Source organism: Dryobates pubescens, chromosome 34 (assembly GCF_014839835.1).
Source record: "Dryobates pubescens isolate bDryPub1 chromosome 34, bDryPub1.pri, whole genome shotgun sequence".
NCBI classification, from domain to species: Eukaryota; Metazoa; Chordata; class Aves; order Piciformes; family Picidae; genus Dryobates; species Dryobates pubescens.
In genome coordinates, this window is record NC_071645.1 from 7,533,841 (window position 1) to 7,552,406 (window position 18,566).

At 60.8% G+C, this 18,566-nt stretch overlaps 1 protein-coding gene and 3 non-coding genes across 4 annotated transcripts; all 4 read left to right on the plus strand.

Annotated features, from left to right (window-relative positions):
• Positions 1-4,300: 4,300 nt before the first annotated feature.
• On the plus strand, positions 4,301-11,827 carry HSPA8 (heat shock protein family A (Hsp70) member 8). The gene is made up of 9 exons (XM_054176029.1): positions 4,301-4,426; positions 5,409-5,618; positions 6,687-6,892; positions 6,981-7,133; positions 7,763-8,318; positions 8,801-9,003; positions 9,546-9,744; positions 10,320-10,552; positions 11,304-11,827. The coding sequence occupies exons 2-9, from the start codon at positions 5,414-5,416 to the stop codon at positions 11,487-11,489; spliced, it is 1,941 nt and encodes a 646-aa protein (XP_054032004.1). The 5' UTR covers positions 4,301-4,426; positions 5,409-5,413; the 3' UTR covers positions 11,490-11,827.
• On the plus strand, positions 8,637-8,728 carry LOC128898877 (small nucleolar RNA SNORD14). The gene has a single exon (XR_008463011.1). It is a non-coding gene; the product is annotated as a small nucleolar RNA SNORD14 (small nucleolar RNA).
• LOC128898879 (small nucleolar RNA SNORD14) lies at positions 9,377-9,472 on the plus strand. Its single transcript, XR_008463013.1, has one exon. It is a non-coding gene; the product is annotated as a small nucleolar RNA SNORD14 (small nucleolar RNA).
• LOC128898878 (small nucleolar RNA SNORD14) lies at positions 10,614-10,709 on the plus strand. The gene has a single exon (XR_008463012.1). It is a non-coding gene; the product is annotated as a small nucleolar RNA SNORD14 (small nucleolar RNA).
• Positions 11,828-18,566: the final 6,739 nt, after the last annotated feature.

Sequence of the window (18,566 nt, forward strand, 5' to 3'; positions counted from 1 at the left end):
TTGAAGCAGCTACCAGGAGTGAGTTTGTCTAAGGCCAAGCCTGTGCATTGAGAGGCAGCCAGGAGCGCTGCCCTGGGCCTAGCAAAGGTCCTTTACCCCAGTTTGCCCTGCACTGGGTGCCAGGGGCTGGCCAGGAAGGGAGCACCAGGAATGCTTTATTGAGCCTAGCAAAGGTCCTTTGCCTCTTTTCACCCTGAAATGGATCACAAGGGCTTGACCAGGGAGAGAACACAGGCATGCTTTATTGTGCACAGCTGTAGAGCTTTCCTCATCCCTTTGCCCACTGCACTGGGTCACAGGGGCTGAGCTGGAAGGCATCCAGAGAAGGGCCACCAGGAGGAGCAGAGGGCTGGAGCTGCTCTGCTCTGCAGACAGCCTGAGAGAGTTGGGGTTGTGCAGGCTGCAGAGGAGAAGGCTCCCAGGAGACCTTCTGGTGGCCTTCCAGGATCTGCAGGGGGCTGCAAGAGAGCTGGGGAGGGACTTTGGAGGGGGTCAGGGAGGGATAGGACTGGGGCAGATGGATCCAAGCTAGAGGAGGGTAGAGTTGGATCAGACATTAGGAAGAAGTTGTTGTCCATGAGGGTGGTGAGAGCCTGGCACAGGTTGCCCAGGGAGGTGGTGGCAGCCTCCTGCCTGGAGGTGTTTGCAGCCAGGCTGGAGGTGGCTGTGGTGTGGTGTCCCTACCCATGGCAGGGGGGTTGGGACTGGATGATCCTTGAGGCCCCTTCCAACCCTGACAATTCCATGATTCCATCCCTTTCACCCCTGTACTGGGTCACAAGGACTTGACCAGGAATGCTTTCTTGTGCCCAGCTATAGAGTTTTTTTCTGTCCCTTTCCCCACTGCACTGGCTCACAAGGGCTTGACCAGGAAGAGAGCACAGGAGTGTTTTATTGTGCCTAACAAAGATCCTTTGCCCCTTTCCGTCCTGAATTGGACCCCAAGGGCTTGACCAGGAAGAGAGCACAGGAGTGTTTTATTGTGCCTAACAAAGATCCTTTGCCCCTTTCCATCCTGAATTGGACCCCAAGGGCTTGACCAGGAAGAGAGCATCAGGAATGCTTTCTAGTGCACAGCTGTAGACACTCTTCTGCCCCTTTCCCCACTGCACTGGGTCACAGGGGCTGCCAGGAAGGGAGCACCGGGACTCTTTCCTGTGCCCAAGCGCAGCAGCTCCTCCGCCCCTTCGCCCGCAGCGCTGTGTCCCAGGGGCAGGTCCGGCCCCAGCTCTTCCGTGCCGCTCTCCTCCCAGCCGCTCCTCTCCACTCAGCACTTTATGCCGTGTAAATACTTGACGCAACCCGCAGCACTCCTCCAGCTAGAGCCTGACCTCAGGCGATTTCTGACCTGTGAGCAGCTCTCAGCTTCGGGCTCTGAGGCCAGCTCAGCCTTTGCTGTCCTCCAGCTGCTGCTGCCTTGATCCCCCGGGGCGCAGAGCAGCCACCGTTCACCACCGCTCCCGGCCTCAGTTTCCCTAAGCCGGGCTGGCAGCACGCAGGGCAGCAGGGCTGGGAGCATGCGGGGCTGGGAACATGCGGGGCAGCAGGGCTGGGAGCATGAGGGGCTGGGAACATGCTGGGCAGCAGGGCTGGGAGCATGCAGGGCTGGGAACATGCGGGGCAGCAGAGATAGGAGCATGCAGGGCTGGCAGCATGCAGGGCAGCAGGGCTGGGAGCATGCGGGGCTGGGAACATGCGGGGCAGCAGGGCTAGGAGCATGCAGGGCTGGGAACATGCGGGGCAGCAGGGCTGGGAGCATGAGGGGCTGGGAACATGCTGGGCAGCAGGGCTAGGAGCATGCAGGGCTGGCAGCGTGCAGGGCTGGCAGCATGCAGGGCAGCAGAGCTAGGAGCATGCAGGGCTGGCAGCATGCAGGGCAGCAGGGCTAGGAGCATGCAGGGCTGGCAGCATGCAGGGCAGCAGGGCTGGGAGCATGCGGGGCTGGGAACATGCGGGGCAGCAGGGCTAGGAGCATGCAGGGCTGGGAACATGCGGGGCAGCAGGGCTGGGAGCATGCGGGGCTGGGAACATGCTGGGCAGCAGGGCTAGGAGCATGCAGGGCTGGGAACATGCGGGGCAGCAGGGCTGGGAGCATGAGGGGCTGGGAACATGCTGGGCAGCAGGGCTGGGAGCATGCGGGGCTGGGAACATGCGGGGCAGCAGGGCTGGGAGCATGCGGGGCTGGGAACATGCTGGGCAGCAGGGCTGGGAGCATGCGGGGCTGGGAACATGCTGGGCAGCAAGGCTGGGAGCATGCGGGGCTGGGAACATGCTGGGCAGCAAGGCTAGGAGCATGCAGGGCTGGGAACATGCTGGGCAGCAGGGCTGGGAGCATGCGGGGCTGGGAACATGCTGGGCAGCAGGGCTAGGAGCATGCAGGGCTGGCAGCATGCAGGGCAGCAGGGCTGGCAGCATGCGGGGCTGGGAACATGCGGGGCAGCAGGGCTAGGAGCATGCAGGGCTGGCAGCATGCAGGGCAGCAGGGCTGGCAGCATGCGGGGCTGGGAACATGCGGGGCAGCAGGGCTAGGAGCATGAGGGGCTGGCAGTATGCAAGGCAGCAGGGCTGGCAGCATGAGGGGCTGGCAGCATGCAGGGCAGCAGGGCTGGCAGCATGAGGGGCTGGCAGCATGCAGGGCAGCAGGGCTGGCAGCATGAGGGGCTGGCAGCATGCAGGGCAGCAGGGCTGGCAGCATGAGGGGCTGGCAGCATGAGGGGCTGGCAGCATGCAGGGCAGCAGGGCTGGCAGCATGAGGGGCTGGCAGCATGCAGGGCAGCAGGGCTGGCAGCATGGGGGGCTGGGAACATGCAGGGCAGCAGGGCTAGGAGCATGCAGGGCTGGCAGCATGCAGGGCAGCAGGGCTGGCAGCATGGGGGGCTGGGAACATGCGGGGCAGCAGGGCTAGGAGCATGCAGGGCTGGCAGCATGCAGGGCAGCAGGGCTGGCAGCATGGGGGGCTGGGAACATGCAGGGCAGCAGGGCTAGGAGCATGCAAGGCTGGCAACATGCAGGGCAGCAGGGCTAGGAGCATGCAGGGCTGGCAGCATGCAGGGCAGGGAACATGCGGGGCAGCAGGGCTAGGAGCATGCAGGGCTGGCAACATGCAGGGCAGCAGGGCTAGGAGCATGCAGGGCTGGCAGCATGCAGGGCAGGGAACATGCGGGGCAGCAGGGCGGGCAAGTCACGCCAAGGGCTGTCACCTCGGCCCCCCTCTGAGGATTATGGATTAAAGAGCAGCGCTGGAGGTGCCTGGAGGCTGGGTCGTGCTCCGGCAGGCAGCGGCGTTGCCTTAAAGGAGCAGCCACAGCAGGGTTCCCTCTGCCTGCCCGAGAGGAGGCGGCGGAACGGAGCCTTCCGCCTCGCTGAAGGCAGCAGGGAGGCTGAACAGCGCCAGGCTGCTCTGAAGCAGGAGCGGCAGGGAGCCTTTGAGCAGCCTTAAGCACCCACAGCAGAAATGCCCTCTGGAACAGAGCCCTGGGGACACCCAGGCTGTGCCCCGTGCGCCTCGGCTTCCCAGCCGCCGCGCCAGGCGCTCCTTGCTGGCTGCCTGTGGTTCGCGGACCGTTAATTCGTTGCCTTTAACGCGGCGCTTCCCGAGCACCGCAGCCCGCGGGAAGCGGCCGCAGGGTTCCGCGTTCAAGCCGCCCAGCCGCGGGGTGTTCGCGACAGGACAGGAGGCGAGGGAGGCTGCCGGCCTGGCCCGCATGGCGCCGCCATTTTGTGCGTCCTCCATTTCTGGCGCCGCCATTTTGTGCCCCCTTCCTCCCCCTCCCCCTCCTCCTCCTCCTCTTTCCCCTTCGGCTTCCCCATTTCGCAGCCCGCCACCCGGTATGCAAATCAACCTGCCGGCGCCGCCATCCGATTGGCCATTCCCACCCTGAGGCGCCTTCCTTCTCGCGCGCGAAGCATGCAAATGGCAGCCTGCGGCGCGCTGCTCCGATTGGCTGCTGTTCGCCCTCCGGCGCTCTTGCTCTGCCCCCACCGTCTCCTTCAGCGTATGAGCACCGGTATCATCGCCGGCGCGCGGCCGCTGGAGGGTTCTCATTGGTTCCCGCGCAGGCGAAGCTCCGCCCTGCACGCATCGCGGGCCGGGGCCGAGCGATGCGGAGGGGTGGGCGGTTGGGGCGGGGGAGGGGGGGTGGGGGAGAGAGGAAAGCGCATGAAGGTTCGAGAATACCGGCCGGCGGGCACGCCCGCTTCCTGTGCGCGTCACCGCGCCGGCGGGTTCCGGCAGCGTCCCATTGGCTGCAGGCGTGGCGGAATACGCGAGCCCATTGGCTGGAGCGGGGAGAAGAGGCGGGTGCTTCTGGAAGGTTCTGAGGGGATATATAAAGGCGGCGGGGCGGGCGTGGAGAGGTCTCATTGGGCAGCGAACTATACAGAGCTTCTTCTTTTGTGCACGTCCCGGCCTGTCTGCACCGCTCAGGTAACGGGGCCTGCTGCTGCGGGGAGGGGATAGGGGCTTGGGGCCGGCACGGGGGAGGGCAGGCGGATGGGCGCTGTCTGAGCCACCCTTTCGCCCCAAGGGGCTGCTGCTTGGCGGTTGATCGGGGCCGTGCTGGGGGGGGTGGAGGGGAGAGCGTTTTACTGCTGCTGCCGCCGGGGGTTTGGGTTTTTCGTCTGTCGGTGTGGGGAGGCAGTGGTTCCGCGGAGTGTTTCACAGTGTTGTAGCCTGAAAGCCGCGCTTCACCGCGGCTTCCCGGTTTCTTTTTTTATCGTTCCGAAATGGCGGGCGGAGAGGAAGGGGGAGGAGGGGGGGGGGAGGGGAGGAGCGGGGAGGAGGGAACAGATGGAGGAGAGCTAGAGGAGAGTCGGCGCCCGCGTTACCTCCCGCTGGGAACGCCCGGGGCTGCGCGTGGGTGGGGACAGAGGTGGAGCTGCGGGCGCAGGCAGGCCGAGCACGCTGGGGTTCGTAGTCCGGGGAGGTGCGGGGGGGGCAGGCGCGGGCGGGCAGGACCGCCACGGAGCCGCCGTGGGTTGCGAAAGGCGGGCGGGGGAGGCGCTGCGCCTTGCCGCTGGGTGCGGGAAGGCGGAGGGGGGGAGGGGGGTGGGGGCTGGGGTGCAGTGTTGGTGTCGCAGCAGGGCTGGGGCTGTGCCAGGCCACATGGCCCGCAGAGCTCGGCCCACGCCAAGGGGCGACCGAGCGGCTCCGCTTCCCAGCGCCCAAGATGGCGGCCGCCGGCCACGTGACCCGGGCGGCGAGGGGCATGCTGGGAGGTGGAGTCCGCGGCCATGCGGAGCACGTGGCTGGGCTGTACCGCCGCGGGGTCCATGCTGGGGCCTTGCAGCGCATTAATTCCGTGCGCTGGAGAGAAGCTGCTGGCACAGCGCCAGCTAAGAGAGCCCTGGACTACTGAATTCTTACGGTTTTGTTGAGCTTTTTTTGGCCTTTTTTTCTGCCTTCTCAGACAAGATGTCCAAGGGACCAGCCGTCGGAATTGATCTTGGCACCACATACTCCTGCGTTGGCGTGTTCCAACATGGGAAGGTGGAAATCATTGCCAACGACCAGGGCAACCGGACCACGCCCAGCTACGTCGCCTTCACAGACACGGAGAGGTTGATCGGCGATGCCGCGAAGAACCAGGTCGCAATGAACCCAACCAACACAGTTTTCGGTGAGGCTGTGAGCTGGGCACGCCCTGTGCACAGGACATAGTGTGGTGTAGTTACAAAGATGCCTGGTAGATAGATCAAACTTAACTTTGCAAACTAAAGCTATTAACTCTCAAGAATTGTAGGGTAATTCGGGTTGGAAGGGACTTAAGCGACCATATACTTTGAACTAACCACCCCATAGGCAGGGACTCCTCTTATTAAACCAGGCTGTTCAAGGCCTCATCCATCTTGGCCTTAGCACACCTCCAGCTTCCACCACCTCCCTGGGCAACCTGTGCCAGGCTCTCACCACCCTCCTGGGCAACAACTTCTTCCTCACAGCCAATCTCAACCTCTCCCCACTTCCAGTTTTGCTCCATCCCCCCTAGTCTGATTGCTCCCTGACATCCTAAGAAGTCTCTCCCCAGCTGCCTTGTAGCCCCCTTCAGATCCTGGAAGGCCACAATTAGGGCTTCCTAGAACCTTCCTGGGCAACTTGTTCATCCTCCCTCACTTGAAAGATTTTCTTCATCCCCTCTAGTCTAAGTTTGGCTTCCTTCAGTTAATAGTTTACTGCTTCATAACTTACTCCTACAATTGTTTATGGAAAGCTTCTCCCCATAATTTAGCTTTAGTAACATAATTACTAATCCTTAATTAGGGCAACAGTTAAACAGTTGCCTTGCTGCAGGCTGTTCTTTGGCATTTGACTAAGAGGCCTTGACCCAGCTGCACAGCTCCAATTTCTGTGTTGTGCTGCCTGGTACAGCAGCTGTAGCATTGCTGTGGGTGCAGCATGGTGGTGCCTGTGAGCGTGTTGCATGCAAGAGGTGAAACAGCAGCGTGCCTCCAGCTGTGTCTGGGCAAGATGAACACAATTCAGGTCCGACTGCAGCATTTTAGAGTTCTGTGCTTTTAAGTTTTGGGAAGAAATCAATGTGTTGGGATCATGGAGTGGTTTGGGTTGGGAAAGCTTGAAGATAATGCAGTTCCATCTCCCTGGCGCTGGCAGGGGCACCTCCAGCTAGAGCAGGGTGCTCAGGGCCTTGGAGTGAGCACATCTGATGTGGCCAATGTCTCTCTTGCAGATGCCAAACGGTTGATTGGCCGTCGGTTTGATGACTCTGTTGTCCAGTCTGACATGAAGCATTGGCCCTTCACCGTGGTCAATGATGCTGGCAGGCCCAAAGTGCAGGTGGAGTACAAGGGCGAGACCAAGAGCTTCTACCCAGAGGAAATCTCCTCCATGGTTCTAACCAAAATGAAGGAAATTGCAGAAGCATACCTTGGAAAGGTGAGGGGGGTCTCAGTGGAGTGTGGTGGCTGGGGGGGTGTGGGTGTGAGCAGCTCCCAGCAGAGCTGACTGGGCTGTGTCCCTGCAGACTGTCACCAACGCCGTCGTGACCGTGCCAGCCTACTTCAACGACTCCCAGCGCCAGGCCACGAAGGATGCCGGAACCATCGCGGGCCTCAACGTCCTGCGGATCATCAACGAGCCCACAGCTGCTGCCATTGCCTATGGGCTGGACAAAAAGGTGAGCAGGGGAGGGGCTGCTGTCCCTGATGCTCTCTAGGGAGCAAACCTGCTGAAGTAGCAGATGAAAGTCATAGAATGTTGTCAGGCTTGGAAGGGACCTCAAGGCTCAGCCAGTCCCAACCCTCTGCCATGGGCAGGGACACCTCACACTAGATCAGCCTGGCCAGAGCCTCATCCAGCCTGGGCACCTCACACCACAGCAGGTTGCTCACAGCCACCTCCAGCCTGGCTGCAAACACCTCCAGCCAGGAGGCTTCCACCACCTCCATGGGCAGCTTGGGCCAGGCTTTCACCACCCTCCTGGGCAACAACTTCTTCCTCACAGCCAATCTCAATCTCCCCACTTCTACTTCTGCTCCATCCCCCCCAGTCCTATCCCTACCTGACCCCCTCCAAAGTCCCTCCCCAGCTTGCTTGCAGCCCCCTGCAGCTCCTGGAAGGCCACCAGAAGGTCTCCTGGGAGCCTTCTCCTCTGCAGCCTGCACAACCCCAACTCTCTCAGGCTGTCCGCACAGCAGAGCAGCTCCAGCCCTCTGCTCCTCCTCCTGGCCCTGCTCTGGACACCTTCCAGCCCCTCCAGACCCTGGGGGCTCCACACGAGTTGTGACACTTGGTCTCTCTTTGCAGGTCGGTGCTGAAAGGAACGTTCTGATCTTTGACCTGGGAGGTGGCACCTTCGATGTCTCAATCCTGACCATTGAGGATGGGATCTTCGAGGTGAAGTCCACGGCAGGTGACACTCACCTGGGTGGGGAAGACTTCGACAACCGCATGGTGAACCACTTCATCGCCGAGTTCAAGCGCAAGCACAAGAAGGACATCAGCGAGAACAAGAGGGCGGTGCGGCGCCTGCGCACCGCCTGCGAGCGCGCCAAGCGCACCCTCTCCTCCAGCACCCAGGCCAGCATCGAGATCGACTCCCTCTATGAGGGCATCGACTTCTACACCTCCATCACCAGGGCTCGCTTCGAGGAGCTCAACGCGGACCTCTTCCGCGGCACCCTGGACCCCGTGGAGAAGGCCCTGCGGGACGCCAAGCTGGACAAGTCCCAGATCCACGACATCGTGCTGGTGGGGGGCTCCACCCGCATCCCCAAGATCCAGAAGCTGCTGCAGGACTTCTTCAACGGCAAGGAGCTCAACAAGAGCATCAACCCTGACGAGGCTGTGGCTTACGGGGCAGGTAAGGACCCTGTGGTGCCTCCGTGGTGTTAGAGCTGTGCTGGTGTAGGCCGTGGGAGCTCCACCTGTGCTGGCTGAAGTGTCAGAGCAGTGCTGGTGGAGGCCTTGGGAGCTCCACCTGTGCTGGCTGAAGTGTCAGAGCAGTGCTGGTGGAGGCCTTAAGTCTCACCCTGTGCTGGCTGAAGTGTCAGAGCAGTGCTGGTTGGAGGCCTTAGGTCTCACCCTGTGCTGTCTGAAGTGTCAGAGCAGTGCTGGTGTAAGCCAGAGGTGCTCCACCTGAACCACTGAAGCTCTTCCCAAGCACTAAGCTCCCTGTGACTTGCAATGATGAATCTGATTCCAAAGCCATTCGTAGTTTCCACCAGAAGTCTACTGATGATGGCCAAGAACCTTCCTTGGATGTCTGAGCGAGCCCTGGGCTGACCTGTGCCGTGTGGTGTATCTGTGGCAGGGCTCTGAGTGTTGTGTTTTCTTCTCCCCCAGCTGTGCAGGCTGCTATCCTGTCTGGAGACAAGTCTGAGAACGTGCAGGATCTGCTGCTGCTGGATGTCACTCCCCTGTCTCTGGGCATTGAGACTGCTGGAGGCGTCATGACAGTGCTGATCAAGCGCAACACCACCATCCCCACCAAGCAGACCCAGACCTTCACAACCTACTCTGACAACCAGCCTGGTGTGCTGATCCAGGTAAGCAGTGGAGCTGGGAATGCACTTGGGTAACCCTCTGACCCTGCTTGAGACCTTAAGTCACTCAAAGCAGAGGTGGTGTGTGTCCTTGGCAGTGTCTCTCCCATAGATGCATGGAGTGGTTTGGGTTGGGTGTGAAAGCTCATCCAGCTCCAACCCCCTGCCATGGGCAGGGACACCTCCCACCAGCCCAGCTTGCTCAAGGCCTTACCTAGCCTGGCCTTGAACACCTCTAGGGAGGGGACATCCACAGCCTCCCTGGGCAAACCTGTTCCAGTGTCTCCTCATCCATCCTCACTGGAAAGAACTTCTGCTAATGCCCAGTCTGTGCTCTGCTCAAGCTGCAGTCCCTTGCCTCTGGGGCCTGTCCTGGTTGCTGTGATGAAAGTGACTCCAAAGCCATTCGTAGTTTCCACCAGAAGTCGAGAGACTCTGTTGGGCCAAGTACCTTCCTTGGATGTCTGAGCGACCATGTCCCCTCAGGAGAGCCCCAGGAAGGTGTGCTCAGACCTGGGGCCTGACTTGCTCTGCCTTCTCTCCAGGTCTATGAAGGTGAACGTGCTATGACTAAGGACAACAACTTGCTGGGCAAGTTTGAGCTGACTGGTATCCCCCCTGCTCCCAGAGGTGTGCCTCAGATTGAAGTAACCTTTGATATTGATGCCAATGGCATCCTCAATGTCTCTGCTGTGGACAAGAGCACTGGCAAGGAGAACAAGATCACCATCACCAATGACAAGGGTAAGGAGCATGTGGCTGAGGCTAGCAGCTTCACTTTGCTTTTCTCACTCTGCCTTCTGCAGGCAAGCTTGGCCAGAGTGCATCTGCACCTTGATCTGGTCATAGAACCGCAGAAGTGTCAGGGCTGGAAGGGACCTCAAAGATCAGCCAGCTCCAAACCCCCTGCCATGGTGTCCCTACACCTCACACCGCAGCAGGTTGCTCACAGCCACCTCCAGCCTGGCTGCAAACACCTCCAGGCAGGAGGCTGCCACCACCTCCCTGGGCAGCCTGGGCCAGGCTCTCACCACCCTCCTGGGCAACAACTTCTTCCTCACAGCCAATCTTAATCTCCCCACTTCTGGTTTTGTTCCATTCCCCTCACTCTCGCCATTACCTGCTGCCCTCAAAAGTCCCTCCCCAGCTTGCTGCAGTCATCCAGGGCCTCCAGGAAGCCCATGAAAGGGTGCTTGCAGTGAAGGCTCCAGGGTCTCCTGCTCCCTGCCTACCCAGGCTAATTCCTGCAGAGCTGTGGGGGGTTGGAGAGTCTGAGGTGGCTGAGCAGAGGGTGAGTGAAGTGCTGCTGTGCTCTGCAGGCCGGCTGAGCAAGGAGGACATCGAGAGGATGGTCCAGGAGGCCGAGAAGTACAAAGCAGAGGACGAGAAGCAGCGTGACAAGGTCTCCTCCAAGAACTCCCTCGAGTCCTATGCCTTCAACATGAAAGCTACAGTGGAAGATGAGAAGCTCCAGGGCAAGATCTCAGATGAGGACAAGCAGAAGATCCTGGATAAATGCAATGAGATCATCAACTGGCTGGACAAGAACCAGGTCTGTCCTGCCCCTGGGCTGTTGGGAAGGTCAGGAAGGGTGGAGGGGAGAGCCTCAGTGGTTGCTGTGATGAAAGTGACTCCAAAGCCATTCGTAGTTTCCACCAGAAGTCGAAAGACTCTGTTGGGCCAAGTACCTTCCTTGGATGTCTGAGCGACCACAGCTTGAGCTCGCAGCTCCTGCAAGCTGAAGCTGGCCGAGCTTGCGAGCAGGATCCTCCCTGACCTCAGCTGAGGGGCTCCAGGAGCACTGTGGGCTGCAGGAGTGATGGGAGGGTCTGAAGGGTTGGCCTGGGGGGAGGTAGACCAAGGCAGAAATGCTGCTGGCAGCTAGCCCAATGCAGGTGTGACTTGGGTAACACCAACAACCGCAGGGGGCTAGTGCTAGGTGGGCTCCAGGAGTGGTGGGGAGGGGAGGGTCTGAAGGGTTGGCATGGGGGAGGTAGACCAAGGCAGAAATGCTGCTGGCAGCTAGCCCAGTGCAGGTGTGACTTGGGTAACACCAACAACCGCAGGGGGCTAGTGCTAGGTGGGCTCCAGGAGTGGTGGGGAGGGGAGGGTCTGAAGGGTTGGCATGGGGGGGGGTAGACCAAGGCAGAAATGCTGCTGGCAGCTAGCCCAGTGCAGGTGTGACTTGGGTAACACCAACAACCCCTACAGCAGGGGGCTAGTGCTAGGGGACTCCTTGACCAGTGTCCATCTGGTGAGAGCAGCAGGTTCTGAGCTTCTGTTGTGGTTTTCCTCCCCTCCAGACTGCTGAGAAGGAGGAGTTTGAGCACCAGCAGAAGGAGCTGGAGAAGGTTTGCAACCCCATCATCACCAAGCTGTACCAGAGTGCAGGAGGAATGCCTGGGGGCATGCCTGGTGGATTCCCTGGTGGTGGAGCTCCTCCATCTGGGGGAGCTTCTTCTGGACCAACCATTGAAGAGGTGGATTAAAGGCCCTGGGAGATGCATTCCACTAGCAGTTAGTGTTGGAGAGAACCTCTGGGCTTTGGGCTTAGACTGAAGGACCCAAACCTGTAGGCACATTGGGGGTGTACTTTGTTTTGTTGCCAGATTCAGACTCCATAACTGAGCTGCTGTAAAATAAATCCAATGAGGAGAAAGAGAGAGAAAGGGGGGGAGGAAAAATAACCACAACAAGCAAAATTTCTGGGCATTGGAACTACTTGAAGATGTGCACAGGAGGGAGCTGGCTGCCATTGCACTTTACAGTACTGTACAGGAGTGGGAATGCAACTCTGTGTCCTCCAATAAAAACTATTTAATGGGCATCCCCTGGCTGCTGCTGGCACTTCCTGGGGGGGCAAGCAAGGGCTGGCTGAAGGGCAGGGGCAGGGTGGGGTGGGAGGGGTCTCTGCAGTGCAGCTCTGACCTCCACCATCCTCCACTGAGGTTGCTCTTGGCCTGGTGTTGAGCAGGCCTAGGGATTGAGGCCTCAACACCCTCCCAGGGCACCCTGCAGTGTTCGGTGTTGCAGTATCACCAAGAGTGGAAGAGACCTCAAAGGTGAACCTGTCACTACAGACCTTGTGACTAGACCATGGCTCCAAGGGCCACATCCAGTCCCCTCCTGAACACCTCCAGGGATGGGGACTCCACCACCTCCCTGGGCAGCACATTCCAAGGGCCGGTCTCTGGGAAGAATTTCCTAACCTCCAGCCTAAACCTCCCCTGGCACAGCTTGAGACTGTGTCCTCTTGTTCTGGGGCTGGTTGCCTGGCAGAAGAGCCCAACCCCCAGCTGGCTCCAACCTCCCTGCAGGGAGTTGAGCAGAGAGCAAGAAGGTCTCCCCTGAGCCTCCTCTTCTGCAGGCTAAGCAACCCCAGCTCCCTCAGCCTCTCTTCCCAGGGCTGTGCTCCAGACCCCTCCCCAGCCTCCTTGCCCTTCTCTGGACACCTTCAAGTTTCTCAATGTCCTTCTTGAGCTGAGGAGCCCAGAGCTGGACACAGGACTCCAGGGGTGGCCTAACCAATGCAGAGCACAGGGCACAAGTGTCCTCATGGTGCAGAGCTTGTTCCTCACAGCCAGCCTAAGCCCAGCTGAGCAGGATCTGATCTGGGCTCTGGCTTGAGCAGAGGGCACTTAACACTGCTCTGCATCTCACACTCGAGCTGAGCCTTGGCCTCCAGAGGAGCAGGTGCTGGGGGCCCAAGAGCCTCACCTTCAGAGGCATCACAAACCAAGCTCTGCTTTCATGTAGAGATCACAGTGGGTTGGAAAGGACTTGAAAATGCAGCTCCAAGGCCCTGCCCTGGGCAGGCACACCTGCCACCAGCCCAGCTTGCTCAAGGCCTCATCCAGCCTGGTCCTGAACAGCTAGGGAGGGTAGTGTCCATGGCCTTCCTGGGCAACCTGCTTCCATTTCCATCTCCTCTCTCCCACCTCAAAGCCTTTGTCACTCCCAGCCCTTGTTCAAAGTCTCCTGGAGAGCTGCAGTGTCTGTGAGGAACAGCTCCCTGGAGCCTTCTCCAAGCTGAGCAGCCCCAGCTCAGCCTGGGGAGCTGAGGCACTCCAGGGCTCTGATCACAGCTTCCTGGGCTGAAGAGAGCTTCAGCTGCCTGTCCCTAGGGCTGCAGCAGCTTTGGCCACATGGTGCTTTAGATCCTCCAGCTGAAGGTAGCCTTTGTAACCCACTCCAGAGGTAATGGCCACCAGCTGGCAGCTGCCCTGGCAGCTTGGAGCCAGCTGCTTCCTGGGCAGCAGAGGCCCCCGGGGTGACCACAGTGCCTGGCTGTGCAGCAGGGTTGCAGAGTGAGCTTGCACCAGAGAGGCTTTGAGGTCCCTTCCAAGTGGCACTGTGACAGCAGCCAAGCAGCAGCAGTCCTGCACTGAGTGGTGTCTGGAGCTCTGCCCTCAGCCTTCTCAAGGAGCAGCCTTTACAGAGCATGGAGAGCCAGCCCCTGACGGCAGAAAGTCACCTCCAGGACAGTAGTTACTGGAGGGGGGTGGTCAGCCCCTATCCGTGCCCGGATGTCCTGGCACCACCCTCCAGGCAGAAGCACCTCCCTCTGTGCCTCTCCTCAAGGAGGGCAGGAGTCAGTTTCTCCAAGCCCAGAGCCCTCAGCCAGGGCACCCTGCTGTCACCCACACTCCTCCCACCATGCATGCTGCTGTCCATCTTCCTCCATCCCAGCAGCACAGCCTGGCAGCTGCACTTGATCCAGGAATCACTGCCCTGTGCTCCACTGCCCCAACCTCCCTGGAGCCCTCTGCAGGGCCTCCTGTCCCCCCAGTGTCCAGAGACCCTCCCTCCCTTGCCCTGCTGCTGCCCACACTTCATGCCCCCAGGACACTCTTGGCCACTAGGCCACATTGCTGCTCCTGGGCAACTTCTTGTCCCCCAGCTCCTTCTGCTTGCTCAGAGCCCCTCTGGGGCTGCCCCGGGGCCTTTGCTCCTGCCAGAGCTGCTCCAGGCCCCTCAGCAGCTTCCCAGCCTCCCCTGCCCTCTCTCCAGCACTTCTCTGGCCCTCTGCCCCTGGGCAGCACACAACTGCCCCCAGGGCTCCAGAGGTGGCCTCAGCAGGGCAGGGCAGAGGGGCAGCACAACCTCCCTTGCCCTGCTGCTGCCCACACTCTTCTCCATGCCCCCAGCACAGCCTTGGCCTTCTTGGCCCCCAGGCCACCTTGCTGCTGCTGGCCAACTCCTTGGCCCCCAGCACTGCCAGCTGCTTCTGCTTGCAGCTGCTTGCCAGCAGCTTCCCCCTGCCCTGTGCTGCTGCAGGAGGTTGTTCCTGCCCAGGGCCAGGACCCTGCCCTTGCCCTGCTGCCCCTTCAGGAGGTTGCTCTCCCCCAGCTCTCAGCCTGGCTGAGAGGCAGCACAGCCTGAGGGCTGTCCCCCAGAAGCAAGCAGAGACTTCCTCAGGCGTGGAAAACAAGAACCAGAGCGCAGCAAAGCTTCAGTGCGAGGGACACAGGGGTGGGGATGGGAGAGGACAAAAGGGGCTGGGCAGGGAGGGGACAGAAGGGGCTGGGCAGGGAGCAGTCCTTGGGCAGGGAGGGGACAGAAGGGGCTGGGCAGGGAGCAGTCCTTGGGCAGAGAGGGGACAGAAGGGGCTGGGCAGGGAGCAGTCCTTGGGCAGGGAGGGGACAGAAGGGGCTGGGCAGGGAGCAGTCCTTGGGCAGAGAGGGGACAGAAGGGGCTGGGCAGGGAGCAGTCCTTGGGCAGGGAGGGGACAGAAGGGGCTGGGCAGGGAGCAGTCCTTGGGCAGAGAGGGGACAGAAGGGGCTGGGCAGGGAGCAGTCCTTGGGCAGAGAGGGGACAGAAGGGGCTGGGCAGGGAGCAGTCCTTGGGCAGAGAGGGGACAGAAGGGGCTGGGCAGGGAGCAGTCCTTGGGCAGGGAGGGGACAGAAGGGGCTGGGCAGGGAGCAGTCCTTGGGCAGAGAGGGGACAGAAGGGGCTGGGCAGGGAGCAGTCCTTGGGCAGAGAGGGGACAGAAGGGGCTGGGCAGGGAGCAGTCCTTGGGCAGGGAGGGGACAGAAGGGGCTGGGCAGGGAGCAGTCCTTGGGCAGAGAGGGGACAGAAGGGGCTGGGCAGGGAGCAGTCCTTGGGCAGAGAGGGGACAGAAGGGGCTGGGCAGGGAGCTGTCCTTGGGCAGAGAGGGGACAGAAGGGGCTGGGCAGGGAGCACTCTTTGGGCAGAGAGGGGACAGAAGGGGCTGGGCAGGGAGCAGTCCTTGGGCAGGGAGGGGACAGAAGGGGCTGGGCAGGGAGCAGTCCTTGGGCAGAGAGGGGACAGAAGGGGCTGGGCAGGGAGCTGTCCTTGGGCAGGGAGGGGACAGAAGGGGCTGGGCAGGGAGCAGTCCTTGGGCAGAGAGGGGACAGAAGGGGCTGGGCAGGGAGCTGTCCTTGGGCAGGGAGGGGACAGAAGGGGCTGGGCAGGGAGCAGTCCTTGGGCAGGGAGGGGACAGAAGGGGCTGGGCAGGGAGCAGTCCTTGGGCAGGGAGGGGACAGAAGGGGCTGGGCAGGGAGCTGTCCTTGGGCTCAGGCTCCTCAGCTGCAGGGCTGCGCTGCCGGCTCCGGGGCTGCCTGCAAGGGCGAGCGGCGCTCCGGGGTGAGCCTGCGAAGGGCAGCGCTGCAACTGGAGCGCCGCAGGGGGGAACTCAAACTCCTTCTGTTTGCCTTTTTTTCCATCCTTTTTCGTTTGTTCCCCCTCCCACCCCGAGAGAATTTCATCTGTGAGGGGAACAATAAAGGTCTGCCCTGAGCTTATTGCTTCAGCAGCCGCAGCACTGCGGGGTCTCAGGTGATCCACCAGCAGGCTGCCCCCAGCCCTTTCTTCACCCCCCCAAATCTGAGGCACACTCAGCCCTGTCCACGAGAATCCTCATTTTCAGGGTTTTTAATGGTTTTCCATTTTATTTGTATTTTTATTAGGAGTTCCCCCCCCGTGTCTGCTCTTTCTGCTCTGGTGCCCCCACGAGTGTCAGCCACACCTGCTGCTGGGTGAGGGGCTGGGTGAGGCCTGAAAGTACACCCATGCCCCCTCCCTCTATCTGTCCATCCATCCCCCTCACCCTCACTTCCTCCTGTGTCCTCCCTCCCTCCCTCTTTCCCTTCCTCCACCTATCCACCATCCATCCCTCCATTCCTCCCTCCATCCTCCCCTCCCTCCCTCCATCCATCCATCCATCCATCCATCCATCCTTCCCTCCTTCCATCCCTCCCTCCATTCATCCTTCCCTCTATCCCTCCTCCATCCCCCCTCCCTCTTTCCCTTCCTCCATCTATCCTTCCTCCCTCCATCCTCTCCTTCCTCCACACATGCATGCATGCATCCATCCATCCATCTCTCCATCCATGCCTCCATCCTCCCCTCCCTCCCTCCCTCCATGCATCCATCCATCCTTCCATCCCTCCCTCCATTCATCCCTCCATCCCCCCTCCCTCTTTCCCTCCCTCCATGCATCCATCCATCCTTCCATCCCTCCCTCCATTCATCCCTCCATCCCCCCTCCCTCTTTCCCTTCCTCCATCCATCCATCCCTCCCTCCATCCCTCCATCCTCCCTTCCCTCCATCCATGCATCCGTGCATCCATCCTTCCATCCATCCATCCCTCCCTCCATCCCTCCCTCCCTCCTTTCATCACTCCTTCCTTCCCTCCCTCCATCTCTCCATCCCTCCTTTCATCCCTCCCTCCCTTCATCCATCCATCCCTCCCTCCCTCCCTCCTTCTCTCCTCCCTTCCTTCATCCCACCCTCCATCCCTCCTTTCATCACTCCCTCCTTCCCTCCCTTCCTTCGTTCCTCCCTCCCTCCCTCCCGTCTCGTCTCCCCGTGCAGCTCTGCCGTGTTCCCATCAGGTGGCAGCGGAGGCTCAGCCATGGGAGCAGCTCCCGGCGGAGGCTTCGGCTCGGGCTCGGCGGGCAGGAGACTCTTTCTGGGCACAAAGAAGGCACTTTAGGGGTTCGGCTCCCCGGGTGTGCTGCAGCTGAGTGTCTGCTGCAGGGCCTGGGCTACTTTTTCTTCCTGGGGACCCGAGCCGGGGGTGGAGCAGCTCATGAGGGTGCCGGGAATCAACCAGCCACGGACCGTGCAGTGCTCAAAGCAAGCTGAGGAGCACCTTGGAAGCTCTCTGCTTGCTCTCAGCCTCTGCTTCTCACCAAGGAGCCTCCAGGCTGATCGTCCCCATGCTATGAGCCCCCAAACTGCCCACAAAGAGGGCTGAGCATGCTGGGGAGGGACACTGAGGGCTTTGGATGGTGCCCAAGTGCAGCTCAGTGCCTGTTTCAGTGTCTTTAGAGAAGCTGACTGGCACAGAGCACCCCTCCAGCTCTCTCCCTTCACTACCTCAGCCCATTTCAGTGCCCCTCCTGACCTAGCAGGTGTCCAGGCATCTCTTTCTGCCTGGCTGCACTCACAAACCTCCTGCAGGTCTTTTCCCACCATGGAAGCACGTTGAGAGGTGCCCATGGGTGTCCCACAACGATGCTCATCCCTGCTGGTACCTCCTCAGCCCTCTCAGCTTGGCTGGAGGGATTCCTGCTGCTGGGGGAGGACCTGGAGTGGTGTCCTGGCCCCACAGCTGCATGGTGTCAACTCTGCTGGCCCTCAGGGTGGGTTTGCTTGCACAGCTTTCTCCTCCTCTTCCCCTCCAACCTCCTGGGCTCCACTCTCTGCCCACTGCCCCTTGGCCTGGCCCTGGCCACCACTCAGCAGAGTATGGCCTCAGCCTCTTGCCCCCCAGGGGCACTTCAGCCCAGGGCTCCCTGGGTGCCAGCACAGCCTGAGGGCTCTCAGCCACTGCTCCCAGCTCTGTGCCAGCAGCAACCTGCCTGAGCCTCCACTCTGTGTCCCTAGGCAGAAGGATCCCTCCATGTTTAAAGGTTAAATTTAACTTCTCCAACCCACAGCCCTCTCAGCCCTCTTGGGGGGTCCATCTATGTAGAATAGACTAGACTAGACAAGAATAGAATAGAATTAACCAGGTTGGAAGAGACCTTCGAGATCATCAAGTCCAACCTATCCAGCACCACCTGATCAACTAACCCATGGCACCAAGCACCCTGTCAAGTCTCCTCCTGAACACCTCCAGGGATGGGGACTCCACCATCTCCCTGGGCAGCACATCCCATGGGCAATCACTCTCTCTGTATAGAATTTCTTCCTAACCTCCAGCCTGAACCTCCCCTGGCACAGCTTGAGACTGTGTCCTCTTGTTCTGGTGCTGGGTGTCTGGGAGCAGAGCCCAACCCCCAGCTGGCTGCAACCTCCCTTCAGGCAGTTGCAGAGAGCAAGAAGGTCTCCCCTGAGCCTCCTCTTCTGCAGGCTAAGCAACCCCAGCTCCCTCAGCCTCTCCTCCCAGGGCTGTGCTCCAGACCCCTCCCCAGCCTCCTTGCCCTTCTCTGGACACCTTCAAGTCTCTCAAGGTCCTTCTTGAGCTGAGCAGCCCAGAGCTGGACACAGGACTCCAGGGGTGGCCTCAGCAGTGCTGAGCACAGGGCACAAGGACTTCCCTGCTCCTGCTGGCCACACTCTGCCTGCTGCAGGCCAGGATGCCCTTGGCCCTCCT

Bases quoted from the DNA above. Each gene is read 5' to 3' on its own strand.
- HSPA8 (XM_054176029.1), top strand. From the start codon at position 5,414: ATGTCCAAGGGACCAGCCGTCGGAATTGATCTTGGCACCACATACTCC. The intron at 6,893-6,980 runs GTGAGGGGGGTC...GTGTCCCTGCAG, and splicing joins CAGAAGCATACCTTGGAAAG to ACTGTCACCAACGCCGTCGT. The intron at 9,745-10,319 runs GTAAGGAGCATG...TGTGCTCTGCAG, and splicing joins CACCATCACCAATGACAAGG to GCCGGCTGAGCAAGGAGGAC.